The 17,416-nt window shown below is 36.6% G+C and overlaps 1 protein-coding gene across 1 annotated transcript in view; it reads left to right on the top strand.

The window, feature by feature from the left end:
- Window positions 1-576: 576 nt before the first annotated feature.
- CCDC30 (coiled-coil domain containing 30) overlaps window positions 577-17,416 on the top strand; it is a 145,735-nt gene continuing 128,895 nt past the window's right edge. The window contains exons 1-3 of the mRNA XM_081225815.1: window positions 577-700; window positions 7,479-7,568; window positions 9,125-9,278. Coding sequence (XP_081081941.1) covers window positions 602-700; window positions 7,479-7,568; window positions 9,125-9,278 — 343 coding nt within the window. The 5' untranslated portion in view covers window positions 577-601. The remainder of the gene's footprint in view (window positions 701-7,478; window positions 7,569-9,124; window positions 9,279-17,416) is intronic.

Below are 17,416 nucleotides of genomic sequence, written 5' to 3'. Positions count from 1 at the left end.
AAATTGAAGCTAAGGAGAAGTTACAGAAACTATAGAGGCTAATGACCAGGTCTAGGGAATTACTGTGGAGTAGGTGGCTGAGTTGGGTAGAGGACTAGATCTCTGGAAGTTAGCTGGTAAAGGAACTGAAACCCAGGGGACTGGGATAATCATCTACCTGAATGTTGAAATCATCGAGAATTTTGGCAGGATGAGTTGAGTGACTGTGGACAAGTTTCTTGGTTTTTGGTGCCTGAGCCCTCATTTCTTAAAAAGGAAAAACCATGGTTCCTACCTCACTGGGTTGTTGTAAAGATTAAATAAGATAGATTTATCTCAAATGCTTAGTACAATACCTGCCACACAGTAAGCACTCACTAAAACAACAATACACTTTAAAGTTATGCAAGAACAAATTTTAAACTTCTGCAAATAGTAAGAAAATCTACTGCTTTTGAGAACCTTTTCCCACTACTTTTTAGTTATTTCTCTGCATTTCTTTTAACAATTTTGTTTCTGGTGTTTCTTCCTAACAGAAGTGCAAATAAAGGAGGTCGAAATCTTGTATCAAGAAGGCTTGTCTGAAATAGCTCTGAGCAGTCCTAGTGAACAGATTGCACTCATGGAAAGAAGTACATTCTTGAGGAAACTGGAACGAGGGGATCCCAAACCAGAATCACAAAGATGTCTGAGCAGTAACCTACAGAAAGAATTTCCCCAGGTATTCAAAATTAACTGGGTAATTGAGTAAGAGACAGCCTAGTTGAAAAATGCATTTGTTCATTTACCCATTCATACATTAAACTATCAGGAAGCCAGTTTTGATAGCACTTAAGAATATAGGCTTTGGGTTTAAATGGACCTCCTCTACCACTTGTTAGCAGTATGTCCTTGAACAAGTTGCTTAACTTTTGTGAGCCTCAATTTCCTCATCTATAAAATCTGGGAGCAACTGAACTACTCCACAAGGTGACCCTGAAAATGAAATAATATATGTAAAGCTCTAGAATAGTACCTCACATGTTAATTAGCATTATTGTTATTATTTATTGAGAACTTACCATGTGCCAGGCTTTGTGCTAGTGGATGTAGGAACAAGGTCAAATTAGAAATAATTTGGACTTGCAAGGAACTTACAAGCTAATGAAGGAAAGAAATAAACCAGTGGTTATAATTCAGTGTGGAAAGCTCTGTGATAAAGTGAAAACTCAGGGGAGGGGCTGAGTCAGGATGGGTAGAAAAGGCTTCCAGCAGAGGTAATGTTGAGTACCATTTTGAAAGCTGAGTAAGTGTTAGCTGGATGAAGAAGGTGGGAAAGGCATTTCTGGCAGAGGAAACAAAGTATAATACATACTGGTTCATGTGAGTCAATGCTTAGAAATGTGCCTGGAGATATTTTCAGAAACCACTTCATGGTGAGACTCATGCTAAGCTAGAGAGTTTGGAATCAGCACCCAGCAGTGTTCCTGGAGCACACGGGAGGCATAAAAATATTTTGAATGTACAAATGACTAACTGTTCTGGAGAGTCACTAAATGATTTTAAGAGGAGAGTAACGTGACCTGATTTGTGTTTTAGAAAAATCACTCTGGTCACAGTAGAGGGGTGGATTGGATAGGGACCAGATTGGAAGCCGGGATTTCAGGGGATGTTAACTAATAATTAATTAAAGAATGAGAACCAAAAACAAGGCTCAGAGTGTAATACAGAAGGGAAGAAGGAGTTATGAAGGAGATGGAATCTATAAAACAAATTGGACACTGTGGAGGTGAAGTCTGGGATGACCCTAAGGCTATCTACCCAGTCACTACTAAGTCATAGTTTTACCACTAATGGACAGAAAGAATTAAAACAGATACTACAAAGGGTTTTTGTTATTATAAAATGTAATTCATAAAATATCTGTCATATTCCCAGTTATATTTTGTTTAAGCTAATGTTGTAATTTACCTGAGCATAAAGTAATCAGTAGAGTCACTTTTTTGTAGAAATTGACAAGCCGATTCAAAAATTGATAAGGAAATGCAAAGGAACTAGAATAGCCAAAACAACTTTGAAAAAGAAGAACTAGTTGGAAGATACACACTTCCTGCTTTCAAGACTTACCACAAAACTGCAGTAATCAAGAAAGTGCAGTATTGGTATAAAGGCAGATATATAGATCAATGGAACAGAATAAGGAGTCTAGAAATAGACCCACACCTACATGGTAAATTGATTTTCAACACAGGTGCCAAGGTAATTTAATGGGGAAAAGATACACTTTTCGACAAACAGTGCTGGCACAATTGGATAGACATATGCAAAAAAACAAAAAACAAAAACAAAATCCTCAACTTTATTGAGGTTCCCTTCCCCACTGGTAAAGGAGGGAGTCCCTACCCTAAATACTATGAGATAGCCAAATACATGACACCCAACATTGAACAGAGATGTGATTGATAGTTTATTAGTCAGATAGACTCACAGGCCAGGGAGGACACTGCCTGTCATGCAGGGCCACAGGAGCTGTACTCAGGAATGGAGTGAACCCATAGGGGCCATGGGAGACAGACTTTGTATTACCAATAGGATGAGGTGCCCCCTAGTTCTCATGGGAGGATATGACTGGCTTGTTTAAAAAATTCCATGGGTTGACAGTTAAATGGCAGCCATTAGGCTGAGGACTGGATAAAATATAGCTGTTCTGACTGATAAGGGCACTAGCTGTGTTGAGAATCTTTCTCGTTGGATAGGGGCATATCTGGCAAAAGCAGGGGAATTCATGCTTAGGCTTTTGGTGCACTGTGAGTTACAAGGGTGTCAAGGTAACATGAAATTTTAGGCCTTACAATACATTTATCCTATATCATATACAAAAATTAACTCAAAATAGTTCATAGATCATGTAGGAGATAAAATTTACAGAAGAAAATCTTAGTGACCTTGGGTTTGGCAAGATTTTTATAAGACAGGAAAAGAAAAAAATTGGACTTCATAAAAGTTCAGAACATTTGCTCTTCAAAAGACAAAAATAAAAGAGCAAGCCACAGACAGGGAGATAATTTTTAAAAAAATATATCCAACAAAAGCTTTGTATCTAAATATATAAATAAATCTTAAAACTCAATAATAATAACACATTTAACCCAACTAAAAACTGGTCAAAAGACTTAAAAAGTGACTGCACTGAAGAACATATACAAATGGTAAATAAACACATGAAAAGATGCTTAACTTCATTTATTATTAGGAAAACACAGAAATTACAATGAAGTAATTTATTATGAGGTAACTATTAATGTATCAATGAATGGCTAAAATTTAAGACTAACCATATCGAGTGTTGGTGACAATGTGGAGCAACTGGAATTCCCTTATCCTACTGATGGGAATATAAAATGATACAGCCACTTTTGGAAACTAGTTTAGCATTGACTTAAAAAGTCAAACATATACTTATCACATAACCCTGCCATTCCACTCCTAGGAATATACCCAAGAGAAATGAAAGAATGTGCCCACATAAAGACATACATGTTACAGCAACTTTAATTATAGTAGCCCTAAACTAGAATCAACTCAAATGTTCATCAAAAGGTAAATGTATAGATCCATAAAATGGAATATTACTTGGTAATAAAAAAGAATAAATATACAACAAAACAGATAAATTTCAAAATAATAATCTAAGTGAAATAAGCCAGACCAAAAAGAGTACATAGTCTATGATTCCATTTGTATAAAATAGTAGAAAATGCAAACTAATATATAGTAACAGAAACAGATCAGTTGTTGCCTGGGGACAGTGTTAGGGGAGGAATGAATTATAAAGAAATGTAGGAAACTTTTAAGGGTGATGAATATTTTCATTGTCTTTATTGTGGTATTGGTTTCATGGATGGATACATGTAAAAAAATATGTACACTATAAATATGTGCAGTTATTATATGTCAGTTATACCTTTAAAAAGATTTTTTAAAAAGATTTTTCAAAGATCTTATTATGAAATATAACTTGTTAAAATTTCATTGCCTCCCTAGGTGTGTGTGTGTGTATATATATATTTTTTTAAATTAATTAATTTATTTATTATTTTTGGCTGAGTTGGGTCTTCATCGCTGCATGTGGGCTTTCTCTAGTTGTGGCGAGTGGGGGCTACTCTTCATTGTGGTGTGCGGGCTTCTCATTGCGGTGGCTTCTCTTGTTAAGGAGCACAGGCTCTAGGGGCATGGGCTTCATTGCTCCGCAGCATGTGGGATCTCCCTGGACCAGGCCTCGAACCTGTGTCCCCTGCATTGGCAGGCATATTCTTAGCCACTGTGCCACCAGGGAAGTCCCCGTAGGTATATTTTAATAGGCCAATACTGAATCAACCTGTGCATAAAGTAGGCAAGAGAGTCATTCCAACCAAAGTGAGGCCACGTAAAGTGACACGGAAGTTGAAGAATTTTGCAAGGCCTCATGTATACACTAATTACATTTTACCTAACATTTGTTTTTTGGGGTTTTCTGACTTAATACAGGCACATAGTAGAAACAGATTCAAGCAGTATAAAATTGAGTGAAAAATGAGTTTTCTCACCCCAAATCCTCAGTTCCATACTCCTAAACTACCACTGCTGACAATTTTTTATTTATCTTTCCAGAAAATTTTCATCCTCTTAAAATACAAATTATGTTCCATTGTGCATATTGTTTTCACTTTCTGTATTAGTGTATATAGATTTGCCTTAGTCTGTTTGACAACATATATTCTTTTGAATGGATGTATCAAAATTTATTTAATTTCTTTATTGTTGCATGGGGCAGAGGACAAAGGGATGACATTTAATGCCAAGAATAATCAAAGATTTAAAAAAACACATTTTATTATGGAATATAGCAGCATATATGCAGAAAAATGATAAAACTTAAAAAATACAGTTTGACAAATAGTTATGGAACAAACACCCATGTAACCACTGGTCCTGTGAGGAATACAACATTGCCAAATTCCTAGAAGCTTCCTTTTCTGATCACAACCCCCTTCCTCCCCACAAAGGTGTGCATCCCTAAATAATATATATAGTAGTTTAGTTTTGTCTGTTTTTGAACATTACATACAAGGAATCAACTTTGGGAATTGCTTTTTTGTAAAACATTATGTTTGTATTATTTATTTTTAATTAGCTTGTCATTACTATGTATCATTCCATTGTGTGAATATATGGCATGAGACTATCCATTCTAAGTTGTTTTGAGTTGTTTCCAATTTATATCTATTATGAATGTAATATAATCTGTCAGTTATGCTGCTATGAATATTCTTATATATGTGCATGCACTTGTGTAGGGTATATACCTAGGAGTAGATTTAGGGAGTTATAGAGTATGTAGATCTTCAGCTTTACCAGATAATGTCAAACTGTCTCATTAAGTAGTGGTACCAGTTTATACTGGCACCAGTAAATAGTGTATGAGAGTGCTTTTGTTCCTCATCAACACTTGATGTTGTCAGACTTTTAAATTTTTGCTAAACTACTGGGTGCATAATGATATCTCATGTTGGTTTTAATTAGCATTTCCCTGATTACTAGTGAACTTAATATGATCATCTGTCATTTGGATTTCCCATTTTATTAGTGTTTATTCAGGTCTTTTGTCCATTTAAAAACTGAGTTGTCTTTTTCTTACTGATTTATAGGAATTCCCTATGTTCTGGTTTCAAGTCTTTTATTGATTATGTGTATCACAAATACTTTTTTCCCACTTTGTGGTTTGTCTTTTTAATATTCTTAATAGTGTCTTTTAATGAATGGAAGTTCTTAAATTTAATGTAGTTCAATTTATCAATCATTTGTCTTATGGTTAGTGTTTTTCTGTCTTGTTTAAGAAATCCTTGCTTTCTGGGATTTTCATTTTTGCTTTTATTGAATCTATAAATCAATTTAAGAGGAATTGACTATCTTAAATTATTGATATCATTTGTGATCATGGACTATCTCTCCATTTATTTTTTAATGTATATAAATAAAGTTTTATAATTTTCCCTACAAAATCTTGCACTTTTTTAATATTTATTGCCAGGTACTTCATATTTTTGGGTGCTATTAATAGTAAATGCTATATTTATTAAGAATTTAATTTTCTAATGATTGCTAGTATTAAAAGTATAATTATTTTTATATATTGACTATACCTACCAATGTTGCTAAAATTTCTCATTTATCTTAATAATTTATTTGAAGATTTAAAATTTTTTTTACCTGTACAGTCTATCTGGGAATAATGATACTTTTGTTTCTTCCTTTCCAATTTGATTCCTTTTAATTCTTTTATTTACCTTACTATACTGGCTAGGATCTCTAGTATTTTCTTGAATAGGAGACATACTTGTCTAGTTAATGATATTAGAGAAAAAGTATTCAGTGGTATGATGTTCGATTAAGGGTTTTTTTTTTAATGATACCCTTTGTCAGGTTAAGAAAGTTCTCTTTTATTCCTAGTTTGTTAAGAGCTTTTATTAGGAATTAATGTTGAGTTTATTAAATGTTTTTTCTATACCCATTGAGATAATAAAGTAATTTAGAAATTTCATCTGTTAATGTGAGAATTTCATTGATTAATTTTTCTAATGTTAAACCTATCTTGCGTTCCTGGGATAAATCCAACTTGTTCATGATTTGTTATCCTTTCTAAATATTATAGATTAGTCTGATAAAATTTTGTTTACATTTTTGCATCTCTGTTTATGAGTGAGGTTGCCCTGTGATTTTTCTTTTTGTATTATCGTTGTCAGGCTTTAGTATCAAGGTCTGGCTAGCCAGTGTTAGCCAACCTTTTTTTCATTATTGCCTCCATAATGACACTTTTTAAAGTTTCTTTTGTTTTGTTTGTTTGTTTAATTTATTTTATTTTTGGCTGTGTTGGGTCTTCGTTGCTGTGCTTGGGCTTTTCTCTAGTTGTGGTGAGTGGGGGCTACTCTTCGTTGCAGTGCACAGGCTTCTCATTGCAGTGGCTTCTCTTGTTGCGAAGCACGGGCTCTAGGCGCACGGACTCAGTAGTTGTGGCTTGTGGGCTCTAGAGAGCAGGCTCAGTAGTTGTGGTGCACGGGCTTAGTTGCTCCACAGCATGTGGGATCTTCCCAGACCAGGCCTCGAACCTGTGTCCCCTGAATTGGCAGGCGGATTCTTAACCACTACGCCACCAGAGAAACCCAATAATGGCACTTCTTAGATAATTTTTTCTATCACTCTCCCATGAAATTTTAATGGCACTGATATAAAGTAATTCTATTTTTGTACTGTAGGCATCTGCACTTTGTACTTGAAAGGGTAAGATTTTTCTCCCCCTAAAAATCAGTTTGCACTCCCTTGGGGGCAATATTGTCTCATTGAGAATGCATGGTCTCATCTCATAAAATAGATTGGACTGTGCTCCCTCTTTTTTTACGTGATTATTTTTTTAAATTTAAATGACATTTTTATTCATGAAGCTGATTGATGTAATTTTCATTCTCCTCTTAATATTAACTTAGGAGAAATTTGAACAAACTCACCATCCTCTGCAAAGGGAACATCAGAAACATCAAGAACTTGTGCATCAGTCTAAAAAAAGTCTGAGTGAGGTAAGAAAAAATTATAATCTTTTACTTAATAACAGTAGCTAGTTACAAGTTAGCTTTTACCTTGGAAGTATTTTGTTTGAATATATTAAAATGTACAAATCCATGCCAAAAGATATCAGTTGTGCATAAGAGTATTATAAACACATCACAAAAATTTGGGAAGAAGAAAAAAGTCAATCACCCATTTAACACAATAGCTGATTTTTATTGAATGTATCAAAACTTAAACAATCGATGTGTGTTATGTCCTTTGAAAAATCACCTTGGGACAGTACACACTTCTTCCCAAACACGTTTGGAGCTTCTTTTGGGGCGGAGTCCTTTAGACTGTATGGCACATTATTTTACATATAATTAATTCTGTTTGTGGAAATTATTTTTTGATCTGGGGAAATGTTATTAAGAGCTACATCCAGTGAATAAAGCATATACAGAGAATTTAACAATGGGAAGTAACCCAAGATAAATATATATGGATGAGGGCTTCCCTGGTGGCGCAGTGGTTGAGAGTCCGCCTGCCGATGCAGGGGACACGGGTTCGTGCCCCGGTCCGGGAAGATCCCACATGCTGCGGAGCGGCTGGGCCCGTGAGCCATGGCCGCTGAGCCTGCACGTCCGGAGCCTGTGCTCCGCAACGGGAGAGGCCACAACAATGAGAGGCCCGTGTATGGCAAAAACAACAACAACAACAACAACAAAATATATATATATATGGATGAAACTGTATATCCATCATAGTATTATTTTCAATAGCAAAAATTGGAAACTACCAAAATGTTGAAATGATTATATAAATTATCTGCACCCACTGGAACATTGTATAGCCTTTAAAAATAATCATTACAAAATCTGTACAGCAATATAGACAAATGTTCCTCATATAATGTTAAATGAAAAAGCCAGACAGAAACATGTATATAGATTGGTATTATGACTATGTAAAAAATGTACGTAAGTAAAAAATACTGCAAGGAAATATACCAGTAAGCTAAAAATAGTTTTGTTATATAGATGGTATTGGTTATTTTCTTATTTTTTAGAAAAATTTTTGTAATGATTATATTCATATAAAATAAATACATGTCTTGGGGATCAAAAGCAAAATATCATTGAGGTTGAATTTCTTACTTAGTTTTTAAAATGCTTGGAAAATAATTATAGGAAAGGAGCTCTAAACATGATTTGAGCCTTAATTGTGTACATACCTAGAAATTAAATGAAATACCTTATGTAAAGGCATAAGTATTTAATCACCATATAAATGAGGAGTATTTTCACTCTCTTTGGCCAGATGATAATTTTTATGATTAAATTTCTATTATATAACCATAATCTCTTAGATATGTTAGGTTTGAACCTTGTGAAATTGCATGTTTATAGGTTAAAAACAATCAAATATCACCAGTTTTCTATGGTTCAACCTAATAAAAGAAGTGCACATAAATATTCTGTTTGCTACTCTTCTTTATTGGCTTTCAAACATTTATAGGTAATAGCACAATGTCATAAGGGTATATTTACTTTTTGGTGTACTACTAACAATGGTTTTATTTCAGTCCCATGATGAAGACCCAGAAAAAGGTAAAATATCACAAAACTGCAGAGAGAGAGATATGGAACAAGTAACGAGGAGGTTAGGGATGGCCCATGAAGAGATCCGAAGGCTCACTGATGAACTGCAAGGGAAGGAGAAAGAACAGAGTAAATTAGGTAAGCTGTGGTTACAGATGAACATGTCTAACAATGTTTTAAGTGTAATGGTCCTACTCAGGTTGGAACATGAGAGCACTGAGAAAAAAAATCTTTTAAGATAAACACATAAAAGTCTGATATACAGCCTCATTTTCTACAGTGTCCAGAAATTTTTATTGAAGCATAGCATAACATACCTACCTAAAAGTGTACAACTACAATATTTACACTACCCAGTGCAAGAAATTTCCAGCACTCTGGAAGCCTTGTTTCTTCTTCCTATGTCTACATATTTTCTCCTCCCCAAAAATAATGACTATCCTAACTTTTAAGGTTATTTCTGAGTTTTGACTACAGGGAGTATGCATCCTTTAGTTTGTTTCTTTTGTTCAATCTTATGTTTGTGAGATTCATTTATGTTGTTGCATGTAGCAGTAGTTTGTTCACTTTTGTTGTTTGTACTCTAGTATTCCATTGAATAAGCCTACTCAATGTATTCTATTTATCCATTCTACTGATGATGGACATTTATGTTGTTTCCAGTTGTGCTCTATTATGAATTGTGCTGCTATGAATATTCTCGTGCTTATCTGTACATCTCTGATCATGACATTCCTAAGAGTAGAATTATTAGATCAAAGGGTTACGGGTTTGTTCTACTTTGGTAGATACTGCCATACTGTCTTCCAAATAGTTGTATTAATTTAAGATCTTCTCAGTTGTATATGAGATTTTGGTTGCTTCACATTCTTTGTCAATACTCAGTATTGTCAGTCTTATTAATTTTACCTTTTCTGATGAGTATGTACTAGTATTTAATTGTGGCTTTACTTTGCATTTCCCTGACAGCTAATGATGTTGAAAATCCTTTAATATGTTTGTTGTTATTATTGCTCATTTAGATATACTGTTTTGTGAAGTTCCTGCTCAAGTCTTGCACATATTTTTCTATTGGGTTGTATCTTTATGTTTTGTAGGAGTTTATTAATTTGTAGGCATTTTCTGTATATTCTGGATATGAGCCTTTTGTTGGATATAAATGTCATGTTAAGTTTTTTTGCCATATAGAAATGCTAATAGTTATCAAGTCAGATTTAACCAAGTTATTCTTTATGGCTTCTGGGTTTTCATGTGTAAAGCCTTTTCTGTATCACTACAAGGTTATTGAAAATGTTCTCCTCTGGTGTTTTTTTTTTCTTTTAGTGCATTTATGGATTTATTATTTATGTTTCAATCTTTGCTTTATCTATAATTTATTTTAGTATGAAGTTTAAATTTTTAAAATGACATCCTCTCTATATAATTTGCAATAATTAAAGAAATTAGACTGATTCTTTTTCATGCAGTATGTATGTTACTTTAGGATCATTTCTTTTTTATTTTTTTTATTTTTTTTTAAGTTTATTTATTTATTTTTTAAATTAGTTTCTGCTTTATAACAAAGTGAATCAGTCATACATATACATCTGTTCCCACATCCCTTCCCTCATGCATCTCCCTCCCTCCCACCCTCCCCATCCCACCCCTCCAGGCGGTCACAAAGCACCGAGCTGATCTCCCTGTGCTCTGCGGCTGCTTCCCACTATCTATCTACCTTACGTTTGGTAGTGTATATATGTCCATGCCTCTCTTTCGCTTTGTCACAGCTTACCCTTCCCCCTCCCCATATCCTCAAGTCCATTCTCAAGTAGGTCTGTGTCCCTATTCCCGTTTTGCCCCTAGGTTCTTCATGACATTTTTTTTTTAATTCCGTATATATGTGTTAGCATACGGTATTTGTCTTTCTCTTTCTGACTAACTTCACTCTGTATGACAGACTCTAGGTCTATCCACCTCATTACAAATAGCTCAGTTTCGTTTCTTTTTATGGCTGAGTAATATTCCATTGTATATATGTGCCACATCTTCTTTATCCATTCATCCGATGATGGACACTTAGGTTGTTTCCAGCTCCGGGCTATTGTGAATAGAGCTGCAATGAACATTTTGGTACATGTCTCTTTTTGAATTATGGTTTTCTCAGGGTATATGCCCAGTAGTGGGATTGCTGGGTCATATGGTAGTTCTATTTGTAGTTTTTTAAGGAACCTCCATACCGTTCTCCATAGTGGCTGTACCAATTCACATTCCCACCAGCAGTGCAAGAGTGTTCCCTTTTCTCCACACCCTCTCCAGCATTTATTGTTTCTAGATTTCTTGATGATGGCCATTCTGACTGGTGTGAGATGATATCTCATTGTAGTTTTGATTTGCATTTCTCTAATGATTAATGATGTTGAGCATTCTTTCATGTGTTTGTTGGCAGTCTGTATATCTTCTTTGGAGAAATGCCTATTTAAGTCTTCTGCCCATTTTTGGATTGGGTTGTCTGTTTTTTTGCTATTGAGCTGCATGAGCTGTTTATAAATTTTGGAGATTAATCCTTTGTCAGTTGCTTCATTTGCAAATATTTTCTCCCATTCTGAGGGTTGTCTTTTGGTCTTCTTTATGGTTTCCTTTGCTGTGCAAAAGCTTTGAAGTTTCATTAGGTCCCATTTGTTTATCTTTGTTTTTATTTCCATTTCTCTAGGAGGTGGGTCCAAAAGGATCTTGCTGTGATTTATGTCATAGAGTGTTCTACCTATGTTTTCCTCTAAGAGTTTGATAGTTTCTGGCCTTACATTTAAGTCTTTAATCCATTTTGAGCTTATTTTTGTGTATGGTGCTAGGGAATGATCTAATCTCAAAGTTTTACATGTCCCTGTCCAGTTTTCCCAGCACCACTTATTGAAGAGGCTGTCCTTTCTCCACTGTACATTCCTGGCTCCTTTATCAAAGATAAGTTGGCCATATGTGCGTGGGTTTATCTCTGGGCTTTCTATCCTGATCCACTGATCTATCTTTCTGTTTTTATGCCAGTACCAGACTGTCTTAATTACTGTAGCTTTGTAGTATAGTCTGAAGTCAGGGAGCCTGATTCCTCCAGCTCCGTTTTTCGTTCTCAAGATTGCTTTAGCTATTCGGGGCCTTTTGTTTTTCCAAACAAATTTTGAAATTTTTTGTTCTAGTTCTGTGAAAAATGCCATTGGTAGTTTGATAGGGATTGCATTGAATCTGTAGATTGCTTTGGGTAGTAGAGTCATTTTCACAATATTGATTCTTCCAATCCAGGAGCATGGTATATCTCTCCATCTATTTGTATCATCTTTAATTTCTTTCATCAGTGTCTTATAGTTTTCTGCATACAGGTCTTTTGTCTCCTTAGGTAGGTTTGTTCCTAGATATTTTATTCTTTTTGTTGCGATGGTAAATGGGAGTGTTTTCTTGATTTCATTTTCAGATTTTTCATCATTAGTGTACAGGAATGCCAGAGATTTCTGTACATTAATTTTATATCCTGCTACTTTACCAAATTCATTGATTAGCTCTAGTAGTTTTTCGGTAGCATCTTTAGGATTCTCTATGTATAGTATCATGTCATCTGCAAACAGTGACAGCTTTACTTCTTCTTTTCCAATTTGGATTCCTTTTATTTCCTTTTCTTCTCTGATTGCTGTGGCTAAAACTTCCAAAACTATGTTGAATAAGAGTGGTGAGAATGGGCAGCCTTGTCTTGTTCCTGATCTTAGTGGAAATGGTTTCAGTTTTTCACCATTGAGGACAATGTTGGCTGTGGGTTTGTCATATATGGCCTTTATTATGTTGAGGAAAGATCCCTCTATACCTACTTTCTGCAGGGTTTTTATCATAAATGGGTGTTGAATTTTGTCGAAAGCTTTCTCTGCATCTATTGAGATGATCATATGGTTTTTCTCCTTCAACTTGTTAATATGGTGTATTACATTGATTGATTTGCGTATATTGAAGAATCCTTGCATTCCTGGGATAAACCCCACTTGATCATGGTGTATGATCCTTTTAATGTGCTGTTGGATTCTGTTTGCTAGTATTTTGTTGAGGATTTTTGCATCTATGTTCATCAGTGATATTGGCCTGTAGTTTTCTTTCTTTGTGACATCCTTGCCTGGTTTTGGTATCAAGGTGATGTCGGCCTCGTAGAATGAGTTTGGGAGTGTTCCTCCCTCTGCTATATTTTGGAAGAGTTTGAGAAGGATAGGTGTTAGCTCTTCTCTAAATGTTTGATAGAATTCACCTGTGAAGCCATCTGGTCCTGGGCTTTTGTTTGATGGAAGATTTTTAATCACAGTTTCAATTTCAGTGCTTGTGATTGGTCTATTCATATTTTCTATTTCTTCCTGAGTCAGTCTTGGCAGGTTGTGCATTTCTAAGAATGTGTCCATTTCTTCCAGGTTGTCCATTTTATTGGAATAGAGTTGCTTATAGTAATCTCTCATAATCTTTTGTATTTCTGCAGTGTCAGTTGTTACTTCTCCTTTTTCATTTCTAATTCTATTGATTTGAGTCTTCTCCCTTTTTTTCTTGATGAGTCTGGCTAATGGTTTGTCAATTTTGTTTATCTTCTCAAAGAACCAGCTTTTAGTTTGGTTGATCTTTGCTATCGTTTCCTTCATTTCTTTTTCATTTATTTCTGATCTGATCTTTATGATTTCTTTCCTTCTGCTAGCTTTGGGGTATTTTTGTTCTTCTTTCTCTAATTGCTTTAGGTGCAGGGTCAGGTTGTTTACTCGAAATGCTTCCTGTTTCTTAAGGTGGGATTGTATTGCTATAAACTTCCCCCTTAGAACTGCTTTTGCTGCGTCCCATAGGTTTTGGGTCGTCGTGTCTCCATTGTCATTTGTTTCTAGGTATTTTTTAATTTCCTCTTTGATTTCTTCAGTGATCACTTCGTTATTGAGTAGTGTATTGTTTAGCCTCCATGTGTTTGTATTTTTTACACATCTTTTCCTGTAATTGATGTCTAGTCTCATAGCATTGTGGTCGGAGAAGATACTTGATACAATTTCAATTTTCTTAAAATTACCGAGGCTTGATTTGTGACCCAAGATATGATCTATCCTGGAGAATGTTCCATGAGCACTTGAGAAAAATGTGTATTCTGTTGTTTTTGGATGGAATGTCCTATAAATATCAACTAAGTCCATCTCGTTTAATGTATCATTTAAAGCTTGTGTTTCCTTATTTATTTTCATTTTGGATGATCTGTCCATTGGTGAAAGTGGGGTGTTAAAGTCCCCTACTATGATTGTGTTACTGTCGATTTCCCCTTTTATGGCTGTTAGTATTTGCCTTATGTATTGAGGTGCTCCTATGTTGGGTGCATAAATATTTACAATTGTTATATCTTCTTCTTGGATCGATCCCTTTATCGTTATGTAGTGTCCTTCCTTGTCTCTTCTAATAGTCTTTATTTTAAAGTCTATTTTGTCTGATATAAGAATTGCTACTCCAGCTTTCTTTTGATTTCCATTTGCATGGAATATTTTTTTCCATCCCTTTACTTTCAATCTGTATGTGTCTCTAGGTCTGAAGTGTGTCTCTTGTAGACAGCATATATATGGGTCTTGTTTTTGTATCCATTCAGCCACTCTGTGTCTTTTGGTGGGAGCATTTAGTCCATTTACATTTAAGGTAATTATTGATATGTATGTTCCTATTCCCATTTCCTTAATTGCTTTGGGTTCGTTATTGTAGGTATATTCCTTCTGTTGTGTTTCTTGCCTAGAGAAGTTCCTTTAGCATTTGTTGTAAAGCTGGTTTGGTGGTGCTGAACTCTCTCAGCTTTTGCTTGTCTGTAAAGGTTTTAATTTCTCCATCAAATCTGAATGAGATCCTTGCTGGGTAGAGTAATCTAGGTTGCAGGTTTCTCTCCTTCATCACTTTAATTATGTCCTGCCACTCCCTTCTGGCTTGTAGGGTTTCTGCTGAGAGATCAGCTGTTAACCTGATGGGGATTCCCTTGTGTGTTATTTGTTGTTTTTGCCTTGCTGCTTTTAATATGATTTCTTTGTGTTTAATTTTTGACAGTTTGATTAATATGTGTCTTGGTGTATTTCTCCTTGGATTTATTCTGTATGGGACTCTCTGTGCCTCCTGGACTTGATTAACTATTTCCTTTCCCATATTGGGGAAGTTTTCAACTATAATCTCTTCAAATATTTTCTCAGTCCCTTTCTTTTTCTCTTCTTCTTCTGGAACCCCTATAATTCGAATGTTGGTGCGTTTAATGTTGTCCCAGAGGTCTCTGAGACTGTCCTCTGTTCTTTTCATTCTTTTTTCTTTATTTTGCTCTGCATCAGTTATTTCCACTATTTTATCTTCCACCTCACTTATCCGTTCTTCTGCCTCAGTTATTCTGCTATTGATCCCATCTAGAGTATTTTTCATTTCATTTATTGTGTTTTTAATCGATGCTTGATTCATCTTTAGTTCTTCTAGGTCCTTGTTAACTGTTTCTTGCATGTTGTCTATTCTATTTCCAAGATTATGGATCATGGAAATAGAATCTTGGATCAGCTTTACTATCATTATTCTGAATTCTTTTTCAGGTAGACTGCCTATTACCTCTTCATTTGTTAGGTCTGGTAGGTGTTTATCTTGCTCCTTTACCTGCTGTGTGTTTTTCTGCCTTCTCATTTTGCTTATGTTACTGTGTTTGGGGTCTCCTTTTTGCCGGCTGCAGATTCGTAGTTCCCGTTGTTTTTGGTGTCTGACCCCAGTGGCTAAGGTTGTTTCAGTAGGTTGTGTAGGCTTCCTGGTGGGGGGGACTAATTCCTGTGCTCTGGTGGTTGAGGCTCGATCTTGTCTTTCTGGTGGACAGGTCCACGTCTGGTGGTGTGTTTTGGGGTGCCTATGGCCTTATTATGTTTTTAGGTAGCCTCTCTGCTAATGGGTGGGGTTGTGTTCCTGCCTTGCTAGTTGCTTGGCATAGGGTGACCCGTACTGTAGCTTGCTGGTCGTTGACTGAAGCTGGGTGCTGGTGTTGGGATGGAGCTCTCTGGGAGATTTTCGCTGCTTGATATTATGTGGAGCTGGGAGGTCTCTTGTGGACCCGTGTCCTGAAGTTGGCTCTCCCACTTCAGAGGCACAGCACTGGCTCCTGGCTGCAGCACCAAGAGCCTTTCATCCACCCGGCTCAGAGTAACAGGGAGAAAAAGTAGAAAGAAAGAATTAGTAGAAGAAAGAAAGAGAGAGGGAAAGAAAGGAAGAAGGGAAGGAAGGAAGGAAGGAAGAAAGAAAGGAGGGAGGGAGGGAGGAAGGATGGAAAGAAAGAAGGAAGGAAAGGAGGGAGGGAGGGAGGAAGGAAAGGAAGAAAGACAGGAGGGAGGGAGGAAGGAAAGAAAAAGAAAGTGGAAAGAAGAAGGGTGGGAGGGAGGAAAGAAAAAGAAAGAAGGAAAGGAGGAGCGGAGGGAGGGAGGGAGGAAGGGAGAGTAGGAAAAAAAGAAAGAGCAGGTAAAGTAAAATAGAATAAAGTATGAAATATAGTAGCGTTATTAAAATTAGAAAGTAATTATTGAAAAAAAAAAAAACCGGACCGATAGAACCCTGGTACATATGGTGGAAGCAAAGCTATACAGAGAGAATCTTACACAGAAGATTACACATACACATTCACAAAAAGAGAGCAGGGGGAAAAATCAAAAATCTTGCTCTCCAAGTCCACCTCCTCAATTTGGGATAATTCGTTGTAAAAAGAGGAAAAGGGCGAGAAGTCTGAAATCTTGCTCTCTAAGTCCACCTCCTTAATTTGGAATAATTCGTTGTAAAAAGAGGAAAAGGGGGGAAAGTCTTAAATCTTGTCCTCAAAGTCCACTTCCTCAATTTGGGATGATTCGCTGTCCATTCATGCACTCCACAGACGCAGGGCACATCAAATGGACCGTGGAGCTTTAATCCGCTGCCTCCGAGGCTGCACAGAGAGATTTCCCTGCCTCTGCTCTCACAGCTCCCGGGTCTCAGCCTTGGACCTGGCCCCGCCTCTGCGCGTAGGTCGCCGGAGGGCGTCCGTTCTTCGCTCAGACAGGACGGGTTTAAAGGAGCCGCTGATTCGGGGGCTCTGGCTCACTCAGGCAGAGGGGAGGGAGGGGCGCGCAGTGTGGGGCGGGCCTGCGGCGGCAGAGGCCGGCGTGACGTTGCAGCAGCCCGTGGCGCTCCGTGCGCTTTCCCGGGAAAGCCGTCCCCGGGTCTCGGGGACCCCGGCAGTGGCGGGGTGCACAGGCCCCCCGGAAGGCGGGGCGGACAGTGACCCGCGCTGGCAC

This window comes from Mesoplodon bidens, assembly GCF_964165515.1.
Source record: "Mesoplodon bidens genome assembly, chromosome: 2".
Classification (NCBI taxonomy): Eukaryota; Metazoa; Chordata; class Mammalia; order Artiodactyla; family Ziphiidae; genus Mesoplodon; species Mesoplodon bidens.
This window is presented reverse-complemented; position numbering and strand designations above follow the sequence as displayed.